The sequence below is a fragment of the Lonchura striata genome, chromosome 1 (assembly GCF_046129695.1).
Source record: "Lonchura striata isolate bLonStr1 chromosome 1, bLonStr1.mat, whole genome shotgun sequence".
Lineage (NCBI taxonomy): Eukaryota > Metazoa > Chordata > Aves > Passeriformes > Estrildidae > Lonchura > Lonchura striata.
This window is the reverse complement of record NC_134603.1, coordinates 118,221,604-118,236,107: the sequence shown is the minus strand read 5'-3', so window position 1 is coordinate 118,236,107 and position 14,504 is coordinate 118,221,604. Positions and strand designations below refer to the sequence as shown.

The window sequence follows — 14,504 nt, the reverse complement described above, 5'->3', positions numbered from 1 at the left end:
CAACCATTTATTTACATAGCAGCTGTCAAAGCATGATACTCTGTTCTCCAGAAGTAAGCACACAAAAAAAGGTTCATCCCCCGGTTTGCTATCTTGAAATTGCAGGGACTTGGGTTTTCTAAACCCTCTTTCTTTATATGAGTAATGATTATAAGAAAAAAAATTCTGCCAGGAGCATGAAACCTCTAAGTTATTGTCACACTGGTGTCACTTGCTAAAGCCATGTAATAGGTTTGTGAGAGAGACCTGCAGAAGAAAGAATCATCTCTATCTTTCAGTGGGAACTTGAAATAGAAAAGCTGTGACTTAATTCCTTACGGTGTTTTCTTGGCATCAGCTCTATCTCCCCAGCTCCTATTCAGGCTGAAAGAAAGGGCTGTTTTGTTTTGTTCTGTTTTTGCAAGAGAGTAAAATAAAATATTAACTGTGTTTTTCTTTTTAATATTGAGAGCATAATAAGGTCTCTTAAGAAAAAGAAAGCCAACCAGTTAGCCTGGAATGTCTCTCATTTCTTTAACAGCTACATAGTGTGTGCAGCTGAGATCTGCCAGTTGGATCCTAGCAGGGGAGAAACCACTTTAGTTTGTTTGGTTTGTATATGGAATAACATTTTTCTTGCCTTGGAATACTTGTTTGTCATCACTCCCCTTTTGTGTTTATGTTCTGCTTGGAAATAGCCTCCACGCTGTATATGCATTTGCCAGGATGTGCACATAAACAATGTTCCATTATGGGCTGCTCTGCATACTCCTTATTTACACCATATACATTCACCAGTAAACACGGTGGGGAATGGCACAGAGCAAACTCTTCGAGGCCCCTTTTTTTCAGTTAGTCCAGACTTTCTGCCATATGCTTGCTGAGGTCCCACTTCTATTCATGTTTTTATTAGGTAGAAAAAAAGTGTCCAGACTTCACACAAAGCAGCTTTTGTGTTCTCTGTCAAAAAAAATCTTCTCCTATGAAATGTTGATAGAAGTATCCAGAGCCCTTGTGGGGGTGCAGAGTTTGAATAGGCCTGTGGTGAAAGCATGGGAGGGGAGAGCAGGGGAGCTGGGGTATAATTTTTGCTTCTTGTGTGCTATAAACGAATATCACTTAACTTTCTTTTTCTCTAGTTTTCTGTTTGGCAGCCAGGGTCATACCCATCATCTTGAAGCTTGTTGCAAAGGTGATGGTTAAAAGTTTTAAACTCTTTCACAATTTTAGCTGGAAGGGATGAGAAAGGCAAAATATTGTTTAGTGTACCATAAAATGGAAGCTTGACTTAGAATATATGCTGTTTAGTAAAACTACAGAACCATGGAAAAAAAGTGTTACAGTGGCATAAATCATTTTTAGGGAGTCTGCACTAGAAAATGGTCAGATTAGATCTTTTTCTCATTGATTTTGTATTTGGTTAATGATTCCAGTTCTGAGATCATAAAGCTATATAAGATGTAAAAGATACGGGAAAATATCTTTAACCTCTACATTTAAACTATGTGTTTCTTTTGACATTGAAATACTGCAATGACCTGGTAATGTTTTCCAATGTTTTAATTTTTGCTGATGTACAAAAATATCACAGAAGAGCTGATTCGTAATTATTACACATGGTATTGCATAAATTTCTTCCTAATTAAAAAGCTTCTAAATTCTGAATAATCAATTTATGAAGACATGTGGTTTTGACAAATTATACATTTAATTTCTAAAGATTTATTAGAAATTTGACCTGCAGCTAGTTAATTATGGTTATAGTACTGATGCAGTAATACTGGAGATTGATATAATGATATGGTTGCAAATTTATTTTGATATCGGCTACCTTAGTAGGAGGACATGGGAATACACCTATATTTTGCACCATCTCGTTTATGGTGCAGGGAGGCATTAGTTTAATGAAGAACACAAATATTTGATAGGTCTGTGTTGGCATTTATATGAAATGGTGCTTTCAATAGAACATAAGCATGCTGAACTTGGTCCTTCAGGTTTTACCCTTTTAAAGGCTACATTTCCAGTGGTGTCAGTGATAGGTTTTAAATGAACAATGATAGGAAAATACGAACTTCTTCAAAAACTCCATAATACAAAATTAAATTGATTCTTCCTAAATAATTTTCAGATCACAAAATATTTTTGAAGTAGCTCTGTTTGTACTAATCTCCCACCCACTATATTGTAGTCCTAGTTTTGTGAAAGTCAGCAGCTAAGTAATTCAAGATGAGCTTTCAAGATATAATACAGGAAGCCAAATTAAATAGAATTTTAAATTATATCTTTCTATCCCATCTGGATTTGCAAGTGATGTATGAGAACCATAGAAAGAAAATGCAGATGGACTTTTAGGATGTGAAATGTTTAGAAAAGCAAGGCATATCTTAACCATGTAGACAGTCCTTTCAGTAACACACAAAGGTTACCTGTTTTATTAAAGCAACTAAAAAAAAAAAAAAAAAAGAAACTTCTAACAGGACTATGGTTTCTTCTGACTGGTCTGAATGGGAACTGAGAAGCTGCTGCTGAGCAGCAATTTTACTTCACAAAGAGATGTTAGTGGGAGGTGTGTGTTGTAGGACCTGCTGTGTGTGAGAATAGTAGGTGGGGGAAAAGGAGCAGAAGATTACCTGGTTCAAGGCTTTTCTCCTCTAACCTTCAGGTGAGAGTGTCCTTGGGTCTTCCAGAGTAAAGGAAAGTTATAGTCTTACCCTGCTTTTCTGAATCGGAGCAGTGTCATTGGTGCCTGCCTTTCCAAGCATTGTTTAATGCCCATTCTACCATGAGTCCAATTCTGCCTGTAAAAAGAAAGAAAAGAGAAAACACATGGAGCTCACTTACTGTGACTAGAAGACAGTCAAAAGTAAGTGTAATGTCACATCAGCCTGATCTCTTATTTTCTCCTCTGGAAAATTAGTAGCTCCTTTTTCCTAACAGTGTGCATCTGTGGCTCAAAGCACTGAAGTGTGACCACACCAGGGATGCCCTGAGTGAGGACATCTGCCCTTCCTGGTCCCCAGGGACCATCCAGCTCTCTTACAAAGGAGAAAATACTGCAGCTGAATTATAATATTTTAAAGATAGAGAACTTTAGGAGCCTTGTCTTAGATATTGATTTTTTTAGATTCGATCTTTGTTATTTCTGATAACAAGAAGAACATCAATAGTCCTATGCTAATGGTATCTAGTATTTGTGCTTACATTTGATATGTACACACCGAAATGTAATACAGTTCTAAAAACAAAATAGGGAAACTGCTGTGATGAAATAAATAAACATTCCCAAATTCATCAAATTGTTTGATGTCAGTAATTAGAAAGGACTATTAGAGGAAAACCAACTAGTATTGTAAGATTTGCAGGAGTTATTTCAGAGTTTACAATAATTAACCTGTACAATTCTGAATGAAGGCAATACATTCTCTGATGGGGAAAAATTATCTTTTAGATTAATTAAGTACTATCTATGCCAGCTGAGGACTCTTTAATTCTTCAGTAATTATGTAGTCAATGAGTGGGCAGAATCTGGGTGAGAAAGACCATTGGAACTTGATAAATACAGTCTGGATAGGGTCCCCACAGACTAAGCATGAACTTTTTGGTGAGAAATACATTTTGTGTTTTACATATGTCACAAAACCTGATGATATAAAATATAATTTAGACTGATGTGAATTCCCTGCATCCTCTGTTCATTGTACCATCAGTATCCCGTGGTGAGTCAGATAGCTTTGCTTTTACCCTGGTAGCACTCATTTTTTTTTCAAACCATTTTTGCAAACCTATGAAATTATTTTGTAGCAGGAGAAGGAAAAGGTCTCTTAAATCATTCCAGGTATGTTAACTGGGAAAGGGTTAATTTGCCCTCAGGAGTTGCTATGTAACTGAGTCCTGCTGGGAGAGTCGGGGTTTCCAGCCAATGGGACTCACCCCTACAATACAATGCATCTATCTTGTGTTTCTTACTTTTTGTCAGTTATTGGAGTTTTTCCTGAACTGGAATTACACTCCTGCTCCTTTCATACTCTCCCACTGAGTCTTAAATAATTGTATTCCACACCAAAGTCAGAAAATAACAGTACAATAGTGTGCTTTTATCCCTGAAAATGTTACTTTGGACAACTTTGAGCTGTACATAGAAAGCTCTCTCATGCAGCAAAACTAGGAAACTTTTAAAAGATAAGATTTCCCAAAGAACTTTAGGGTATAACATGCTTTGGATTGTTTTTAGTCTTCCTGAAAGCCTTCTCCTACCTTTGTGTTCTCACCTGTTCAGTCTTCAGCACATTTTCTTGTGCAAAGAGCAGAAAAATGTCTCAACTTTAAACTGTTCCTTCCTGCCTAAGGTATTTCAAGATGCAAGTATTGATTTTCCCTGCATCCTGATTAGACTCTCTCCTTAGCTGTTCCTCTTCTCTAAGGCCACTCAAGGCTTGAGGGCTGAAGCATGAATTCTTTAATTTCTCCTTTAGAAGAGCCAGGTGTGTTTTCTCAACTCAAGCAAAGTCTCTGTGGTTGCGCCAATATATTTGTATGGAAGAGGTGGCACTTCTGAGAGGTTTTTTGTTGTTTTTTTTTCTTGTTGTTGTTTTTTTTTCCCCCTGGAGGACATCCACCCACAGTCCCTTTGAAGGCTACTGATAAGATGAGGGAAAGACTAAACCTAGCCTGTAAAAACACTGCTTAGGAATCTCTGCTTTGGCTGTTGGGCTCTGATAGGAAGCAAGTGAGTGGAGTGGTATCTGTCAACATGTCATTCAAGTCTCAGTAAGTTTTACACTTCAATTCGATCTTTGTGCCTCATTTTTTCCAGAGAGGTTCTGTCTGATAATTTGTGTTGGCAAAGCTCTTAGCCTCCCTTGCGTGCTTGTGAAGTTCTACCTCTGAGTGACATCATGTTCCTGCATTGTTCAGCTAGCAGTATAAGCTTTAGTATCAGTGGTGTGCCCTTCTGCTCTTATAAGTCTAAAAAATAAAACTAAATTTAAAACCTAGCAATTTTTAGACAAATTTAAGAATCCAACAGGTGGATCTTTAACTTTTTTAAGGTTTTAATTAGTATATATGCACCAACTTGTTGTTTAAGATTTGACTGGGGATAAGAACTTGCTGTACTTTTTAAGGAGAATTGCAACACATTTCTCAGGATTAAGAATGTGCACGTGCATTTCTTGTAACTAAAGCTTCTCTAGATTCAGGCTTACATTATCCATCCAACAATCTTGATAATTCCTTGCAAGAGCTTGGCCACAACCCTGTCTTTTGGTGTACCCTTTGACATATTTCATGCCCAAGATAGAATGGATGAATGCAGTAAGGGTGACATCTCAAAGCCATTTCGCAAAGGACAGAACACCATTCTTCTTCCTATGTCTCCATAAGAAGTTGAATAAATCTGTTTTTCTAATAGTCTGATAACAATACATGGAAGATCAGTGTCTTGTGAATAAGAAGCCTGTTATTGAGGATGCTTGCTCAAAACTGTGATTGGATTGAAAGAAGTGGTTTCTTTCAGTGAGATAACAAGGTCTGTGCAGAACTTTTCAGTCAAAAGAACTGTCAAGATGCCCAAATGAAGAGTTTTTGGTCTAGTTTATGCAAAACTAGTTTGATAGTTTTATAGATCTGTCAAGCCTGATATGCTGAGGCACCATCACATGCTTAGAGACCAGCTTGCATGTCCACTGCTATATTTAGAATAAAGGTTCCAAAAGGGCAAGAAATCCATGATACTGCACAAAGCCTGGGGCAGTATGGTGTTCACCACCACAATATCTAACTGCACCCCAGCTCTGTAAGTTGTCTTTGATTGAAGCATGTGTGTCAGTTGTGATTCCCTGAACATGGACATAATATGTGTGGACATTCAATCCCTTCTGCGGTTCAATATGGGAGTCTTGCAAACTTATGGTATGGGAATTTGCAGATCTATTTAATCATGTGGGACTAGCTTAATGAAGCAGCTTGGGACCATGCATGTTTTTCTTTGCTGGCTTAAATTGCACAAGTGAAGTAGAATTTGAGGAATGCACTAAAGAACAATTAAATAAGTATATTCTGGTAGAGTTTGAAAACCAGGAAACATCTTGTGAACATTTCAGAGTGGATGTCATTGATGGTGCCATTGCTTGTTCTGAATGCAAGTGAGGTCCAGCCCAGCCTGACATTTCCTGAGATCTCATCTATATTTGAATGTTACATTGGTATAACAATATGGGGTGAGGAAGCACTTGTTCCTTTTTGAAGGAGTGCTACCTGTCACAGCCCATTTACTGTAGTATAAAAGGAACATACAGAATCCCTTACCTGCTCAACAGTAGTTGCACTATGATGAACTGTATGCTTGTAAAACTGACCCCATTAGTAAAGTTTACTTTTCAGGCTACATCAATAAAGTTACAGTGATAACAGTGTCCCTCAGAGGACATGTGCCCTCAGTTAATCCCCACATTATTGATGGCACATGTTCAACAAAAGAAACCAGATATTGATTTGCTAAATATATAGGTATATATTTATATTTTATATATTATATTTTTATATTTACCCAGTTTCTGGGTAATTCTACCTCATTTACAACAAAAATTTTCACAGGCTGTTCCTAAAGAGGAAGCACATCTGCATGACAGAAACAAAGGTGTGAAAGTACTGTGCATTAGGGCAACAGGCAGAGTGAAGGTGTTGGCATGATGATCATCATTACCAGCAGATTTTAGGCAATGTCACCACATTGTCATTGCTGTCATTACCTCTGCTAGCCAGGTAGCTATGCCAACACATTTTCCAATCACCCTGTCATTCTTCTTTCTAAGATACCAGAGATAGGATACTGGACTGTTCTTTCAGTGTTTGATGCACGTTTGGGAACTAGCTAAGTGGGAACTGGATTGTCATGAATACACATATCAAGCCACCAAGTGTGGCTCTCTTGCAGTTTACACTCATGGCATAATCCAGTCCCACCTGCACTGGGCTTTATGTGGCTGGAGCTCCGCTCAAGTGTGTTTCAGCCATCTCAGGCTTCTGCCATCCCTTTTTATGGGTGTCCTTGTGCAGTGCAGGAGCACAAGCCTTAAATGCTGCCCAAGTCTGACTTAAATGAGATAGGGCTTGCGTAAGGTTAGTCTTTGTTAGGATATATATGTATGTATTGAGCTGGAATTCCAGTCACTGCTTAGTAACTTTGGTCTTTTTCTGGAAGAAAGCCATCAGGGCTAACTTTTCATCAAGAGTTTAAGCTGCAATTAGTGAACCTGTAGAAGAAGTACACTTGTCCCAATTTATATGCTGATTCTGGTTACAGCTGGGGTGCTAAGATGACTATGTAAGATGCCTATAGAACTATAAATGGGAACTCCCATTTATTCTGCATGTTCTCAGGATTATTTATTTATACGTTCTGAAACACCTTTCAGGATATCAGAACATCAGGAAATACTATCTTTTTGTTAGGTAACTTTCTTTTTTTACCTCCTTAAAAAAGGCAGAAACAAAGTAGTTACTTAAACAACCTTTTTGAATCTCTGTTTTAGTTTTAATGGAGCTCTGTGCTCTTTCACCTTCAGCCAACCCAAAGCATGTTCGGCATATAGGAAACTTTATTGTTAATAGTAGTATTCTCTGCAGTTTAATATTCAGCATTTCTACTTACTCTTCTGCTCTTTCATATATCTTGATTCTGCTTAGATTTTATAGATGTCCCAACCTTCATTCTCCCTGGATTATATAATGCAATGTGTCAGTGCCATGCCAGGCACCCCAGTTACCTCAGGATTTCCATTATATTTCTATGTTTTGAGGGATTTATAAGCTAACAGTAAAAATCTCTTTCTTGGCTAAACCTTGAAACAGCAGTTTCTAGTCATTTAAAAACAAAACAAAATGAAGTAAACCTTTTTTTCCTCACTTTTTTTTTTTTTTTCTGGCAACCATTTAGCAGTGGTGTTTGCACTACAGGATCCTCATAAACAGCAAGTGTAGATTCAGTATATAGCCAGTGTTTAATTTAATAATGTTCTTTTCTTTTTATATCCTTCAAAAATGCATGTTGTTCCCTCTTCATGCATGTGATGTCATTGCCTCTTTGCCAGTCTTTCAGGAGCCTGCAGGCATCAGCTTTTGGGGCCCCAAAAAGGTGCAGAGGTGCAGTTTGGTATTTCTCCTTTACTTCCAACGTGGATGAGTTTTACAGTGTTTTTTTGTTTGCTTGTCTGTTTTTTAAAAGTTATCCTTCTTGATCTCAAGGCTTAATAACTTTCTATCTCCTTCTGTGTAGCTATGAATTTATCACAATCCAAAAAGACATTGGCTAGATAGGACTATCTAGAACATCAGGGCTATTACAAAAAAAAAAAAAAGAAAAAAGTTGGAAGGGATTTTAAATCTGATGCTTTAATGCTTAAGTGATTTGCTGTTAGAGAATAGGCTATTAGGGGACCTATTGGTGAGTTATACTTCACCAGTCACTAAAGATTCCTGTATTTTCCTTAGAAAGATCTAGTAGCAGTCACTTTTAGAAATTGATTGTTGAACCAAATACACTCCCAATTTTATCATGTAGGGCAGTTCTCCCCTGGCTCCAGGCCAAAGGATTGTATGGATTCTAAGAAACATGGTTGTATGCTCAAGTTTGTGGAGATTAATTATTTCTATAGCCTTTAAGTTAAGCAATCAGCTTTAAAGGCATCTTTACAAATACATATCCACTGATTAAAACAGACAAAACCCTTTATCTGTTAGTGATTCGTAAACTGGTTGCATGTCTGAGTTTCAGGTCTGGAGATGACTAACTCTGCTTTTCTCATCTAAAATAAAATACTGCTCTGCACTGAATTGTCTTTCGCCAATTGCTGTTATATTTCAGGCCTGAAATAATTCTTGCTCTTAGTGCAAATTCTTGTTTCGGTCATTGCAAGCTGTGCATAGTAGTATACACCAGACTGAAGAAACCTCTTTTTTGCTTAATTTTACTATATTTAATGGTTTTTTTTTCAATGTTATTTGTGCCATTTCATGCCAGTAATTTTACTATTTTACTTTCTTCAGGGCAATTCTTGCTCACATTCTTAGGACTACCTTATAGTTTTAAATATTCAGCCATTCTCTTGTGACCTAGTGATTTTCTTCCCCATGGTCTTTTGACATCATTCATGTGCTCAAGACATGAAGAAAATATCCTTCAACACTAAAAACTACAAGTAGTGAAGGGGGAATTCAGATTTTCAGATTTTTCAGATTTGTTTTCCCCCAGTTGTGGGGAGGGGAAAAAAAACTGTCTAGGCAGGCAAGTACTGTTTCATATTAACATCTATCGTCAATGAAGAGGTAAAAATCAAAGCCCCTGTGTGTGAGGCAGGGTTAGTGAACTGCCAGTGATTCTCCCAGCAACTGACACAAAGGAATCTGTGAGTATCAAAGCTGAGGCAGCAAGCTTAGTGTCAGCTCTTGCCTAGGGAGTAGAAGAAAACATCACTTTGTCTCTGCTTTCACTGCTTAAACACACACATCATTCACTAGTAACCATTTACTCTGCTGTCAAAACTGTTTCAAGAGAGTGCTACATTTGATTAATAGTAAAATGCATGCAAAAGAGAAAAAAAAGTCTGCTTCCCCCGAGGTACTTAGTTGGGGAGAATTTCTGCATGCACTTCTTAATTTTTCCATGCTATAAATATGCCTGTAATGTTCCAGAAGTGCTCTGTTGCTTCTAGTAAAGTAATTTTTATTAGAGAGCCCTAGTGCACTCATCCTAATTCTAGTTAATGCTCTCTCTCACTGAAGCACATTATGGCATCCTCAGCCTCTTGTACTAACAAAAAAGTGACCAGCACTACCATGTGTGCAGTGCATGATTCATAGTGCTGCTTTCTGAATTGTCCAGTGGGTAATTGCAGTACAAAAACCAGAGAAACAGATGTAGACCCTAAACCTTGGCTGTAAATTTTTGTTTTATGATTATGGGTTTCAAATGTGCTATGTCACACTGACAAATATACAGTAACACCAGAGGAAATAGATTTCTGACTTGAACTTGTGCTTTTTATTTCATTTATAGCTAAGAATATGTTTACTGTAAAGTTTCTGCTATCACAGTCTGCGAGAAAACAGATCAAAGCACTGATGCGAAACCACAATTTCTTTGCATGGACAAAGTCAAAGATATTGGACAGTTGTTGCCTCCTCGCACGTCTGTGGGTGCTGGGTAGGCATTTAAAATATGTGGCAATACTTAAGGTTTTGTTACATTTGAACTAGAGGACTTATTAGTTAGCACAATAATTATGATTAGTCATGATCTAAATTAGAAAATGCTCCCTGTTTTATGAATGTAGCTTGTCCTGATACTCTGTTGAAAAAAACCAAGTATTTTGCTATTTCAAAGGGAAATATGAGATGCATAGGTTACTGTATTGTAGAAATAGTGTGTGAGCAAACCATTGGGCTATTTGAGGAATTTTTAAATTACATGTGTGTTTAGTAATAAATATAAGAATTAGTGCAACTACTATTTGTAATGCAGCATGAGGAGCTACCTGGCACATTTTGATACAGTGAGAAAAAACAGTATTTTTCCAGTTCATACACACTTAAGCATCACTTCCCAACATTTATGTTCAGAAGTTGCCACTCTACATTTTGAGGTACAAATGACAGGTATTATTTTTGAATATGGTATTATAAGACTGCTAATAGGATAAACATAACAGTACTTCTGTTTGTCTGATTCTGTTTACTTTTAACTCACATATGCAGCATGTTTTTCTTGGCATAAGCTTAAACTGTTCCAAGAACTCTGGTCCACAAAAAAAGCTGTTTTCTCCCTAAATTGGAGACTGAAACAAACATACTGTGTTTTGTGTCATCCTTTCCAGTTATTTTTGTGGTGATACATTACGTATTCCAAATTTCTCGTGCATCCTGTGTCATCTGGTTAGAAAATAACTGTCTGTTAATTTAGCCTTGCAATTCCAAACAAAATTGTAGCAATGTAGCCAGCCAAGATTAAAAAAAAAAAAAAGTTTAGCCACTTTTCCACTTGGTTATTTTAATGCAACAAACACTGTTTTGCTGTGCTGAAATAAGTTTAAACAAGCCTTCCCTGAAGGATGGCTTTTTCAGTAAGCGTATGCTGTGCATAAATTTTAGATTAGAGAGTGTCAGGGGCTTCTTCAACTGCAGGAGTTCAGGCTGGGGGAGGACACCCCAAAGGGCTGAGAAAGTCCTTAAAAAGTCCTTTAAAAAGATGCTGTTAAACTCCAGCATTTGTAACTCTTCTGCCTGAAGGGAAGAGGGAAAGAGAGACTGCCTGCTGCAGGGACAACTTCAGCTCTCCCGTTGAGGGGGGAAGGAGGCTAAGAAAAGCTTTTGTTTTAATCTCTTCAAAAGGATTTGCTTCCAGATTGAAGCAGGTCTTTTTGCTGGCCGCTGTTTTTCAATGTGGGTATATCAGTTTCAGGGAACAAGTGTGTGTGCTGTGTGGGGGATTTGTTTTGTGGTTTGGGTTTTTTTGGTTTGTTTTTTTTTTTTTTTTTTTTTTTTTTTTTTGTAAATTCTTGAATCTGTGTGAAAAGTTTTGTTAATACAATCTGCAGGCATTGTCAGAGAGCTTTCGGTTCATCAAAGGACTTTTTGTGGAGAGGGGACACCACATCCATTAAAGTGGCTGCGCAGGTCCCAGGGTGAGTCTCTCTCCAGCATTTCTTTACGGTCGCCAGTGGTGTGCCATGCCTGCTCAGTGTGCCACTCTCTGCCCGACTCCTATCTTGGGCTTTGCAAGAAATAGGCAATAATCAAATGTTCAGTTTTCCAGTTTCTGCACTTGAGCTTGCTTTGGAGCAGGGAAGCAAGGCTCCTGTGTACCTTGCTCCTGGATGATGCTCACTGCTGGGGCTGAGGTGGCTTGGCTTATTCATTTAAAATTAAAGCATGCATGTGGCTATTGAGCTCATGTCCTTCCCACTGGGGCAGAGGGAGAGTCTCCAGGCTGTTGTTTATAATTTTTAAATTGTCCATAGGAATAAGAACCGGTGGAAACCTCCATGGAGTCTTTCTCGGTGGGCAAGATTTTGGAGAACGTAGTTACCTACCTAAAAAGCACCGAGCTCTTTGCTGGCTTCATGCAAGTGATGGGCCCGTGCACAGGGCTGGCTGTGGCATCGTGGCCACAGCCTCGGGAAGCCTTTGACGCCTAGCCCGGCCATGAGCGAGGGCTGGTGTGCTTTAGCACGAACCTCAGCGGGTGGGAGCAGTCCCTTGCCCTCAGAGTGGCTGCGAGGGCTCGGCCGGGGCGCCCTGCCCCACGGAGGTCTCCCCGCTCCGCGCCATGGGCTGGGTCCTGTTCCCCATGGATTAGCTCGTGGCCTTTCTCCCCTCCCGGGGAGCTGGGGCTCATTAGCCCTCTGAAAGCCGATACAGCCGCTCCGGGGCTACACGACCGGCCCCAGCCGCTCTCTGCTAATCAGAGACAGGCAGGACCCGGCGGCGGCGGGGCTGGGGAGGGAGAAGAGGGGATGCGTGACTGCTTCCTCCCCTGGGCGCAGTCGTGGGGACAGACCCTCCCTGGCAATGCCAAATCTGACCGGTCGGGGAAGCCAGGGTGACTTAGGAGCTGGAGTGAGGGATGGATGGTGCGGAGACGTGGAGCCTGACCGCCCCCCCCCCGCCCAGGAGGGACGACCCCCTGAGATTCCCCGCTGGGAGTGGGGCTGGCACCGGCCGCAGTCCCTGCGAGCGGTATTGAGCGGGTCCCCGCGGGTGGCACCGAGCGGGTCCCCGCTGGCGTGTGCCGGGGCAGCACCGGGATGAGGCCGCTCCCGAGCCCAGCAGCTGGGGCGAAGCCGTGTCCCTGGCTGTGGAGCAGCGGCAGCGCCTGCGCCTCGCTCTCCGGGGAGGAAAGGAATGTGTGTGTCTGCGTGCGCGGGAGGGAGGGGGGCACGGAACTTTCAGCAAATTGAGCTGGAATTTTCAAATTCTCCCCTCCCTGCAACCGCTGAAAACACCGCTTTTTTACTTCCCACCCCCTTCCCCTCCCCCTCGTTGCCGTGTTTGGCTTTTTTTTTTTTTTAATTACTTTATTATTTTGGATCTTTTTGTAAGTTGCGCTCCCCGTCCGCACCCGCCCGCTCGGCGGCCGCGGGGCGACTCCGGCAGGGCTGGGGCTCGCCTTTGCCCGCCCGCCCGCCTGGCTTTTTTGCAGGGCTGCTGGGAGTTGTGAAGGCGTGTGAGAATCCTGGGAGCTGGTGATGTCAGACCGCTTGGGTCATTTGAAGGTTAGCAGCCTGGGAAGGGTTCACGGAAAGTTCACTCGCATATATTAGGCAATTCAATCTTTCATTCCCTGTGACACAAGTAGTAGGAAGTGAGCTGTTCAGAGGCAGAAGCATCTATTCACGGCCGAGGGGGATCCCGAGCCTCCACCGGAGCTGTTTTATCCCGGGGAGGTGGGCGATTGGCACGGCGTGGGACGCGGCGCACACCCGGCGAGTGCCTCAGGAGCTGGACTGACTCTCAAGAAATTTTGGGGGGAAATTGATGGTAGCTAAAACTTGGAATGCGGCTCGCATCCCCCCATCTTGCTGGATTGGCTGGGCAGCCTGGAAAATGGTAAATGATCATTTGGATCAATTACAGGCTTTTAGCTGTGTTGTCTGTCATAATTCATGATTCTGGTCTGGGAAAAAGACCAACAGCCTACGTGCCAAAAAAGGGGCAGAGTTTGATGGAGTTGGGTGTACTTTTATGTGCCATTTTCCTCCACACCTAGAGGAAAGCACTTTTGCAGGCATTCTGTGCAGGGGGAATCATGTTTGACTGTATGGACGTTCTAGCAGTGAGCCCTGCTCAGATGCTGGATTTCTACACTGCGAGTCCGTCTTCCTGCATGCTCCAGGAGAAGGCTCTCAAAGCATGCTTCAGTGGATTGGCACAAACAGAGTGGCAACACCGGCACAGTGCTCAATGTAGGTCCCAACTGTTATTTTTCCACTTTAAAGCAATTACTATTATTTTAATTGTTGTTGTTATTATTTATTTAATTTATTTACTTGCATGTATTTAGAAAAGAAAGACTAGTAATTAAGTGAAGAGGTAATGAGGGGTGGGGTGAGTTTTCGTGCAAAATGTGGTTTGCAAGCTTTTTTTTTTTTTTTCTTCTTTTGCCAAGAAAGGAAAGAGGAAAGAAGCACTGGACTTCTTTCTGTTTATCCCTTCTCATGTGGCATATTGATCCTAACAACAGTTGTGGAGCCAAACAGGAACACATAAAATTGTAACGTAATACAGCAAATACTTGCAAAACTCCAACCAGTGAAAGATGAATTTACATAACATCTCTGTGGTAGCTTCCCCCCCCCCCCCCCCCCCCCTTAATCTAATTTTGTAGCACATTTGCTAATCAGGATGCATGTTGTCTTGAAGTGCATTTTAGCAGAGCAGCCAAGCAATTAAAATGTTGATCTCTACAGATCTTGCAAAGATGTGGAACTGCAGTGGGTAGGTTGCCATTCCAAAAATCAGACAGTAGT

General features: G+C 40.7%; 1 protein-coding gene across 9 annotated transcripts in view; it reads left to right on the top strand.

The window, feature by feature from the left end:
- The window catches only part of RARB (retinoic acid receptor beta), a 320,022-nt gene that overhangs the window by 215,603 nt on the left and 89,915 nt on the right, over positions 1 to 14,504 (top strand). For 6 of the 9 annotated variants that reach the window (XM_077787082.1, XM_021538076.3, XM_031503873.2 and 3 more), the window contains one exon: positions 11,574 to 11,660. The exons of 2 other annotated variants lie outside the window; for them this stretch is intronic. In XM_077787082.1, coding sequence (XP_077643208.1) covers positions 11,574 to 11,660 — 87 coding nt within the window. Of the gene's footprint in view, positions 1 to 11,573; positions 11,661 to 13,176; positions 13,941 to 14,504 lie in introns of those variants that run through there. One more of the 9 variants, XM_021538081.3, reaches the window with a different exon arrangement.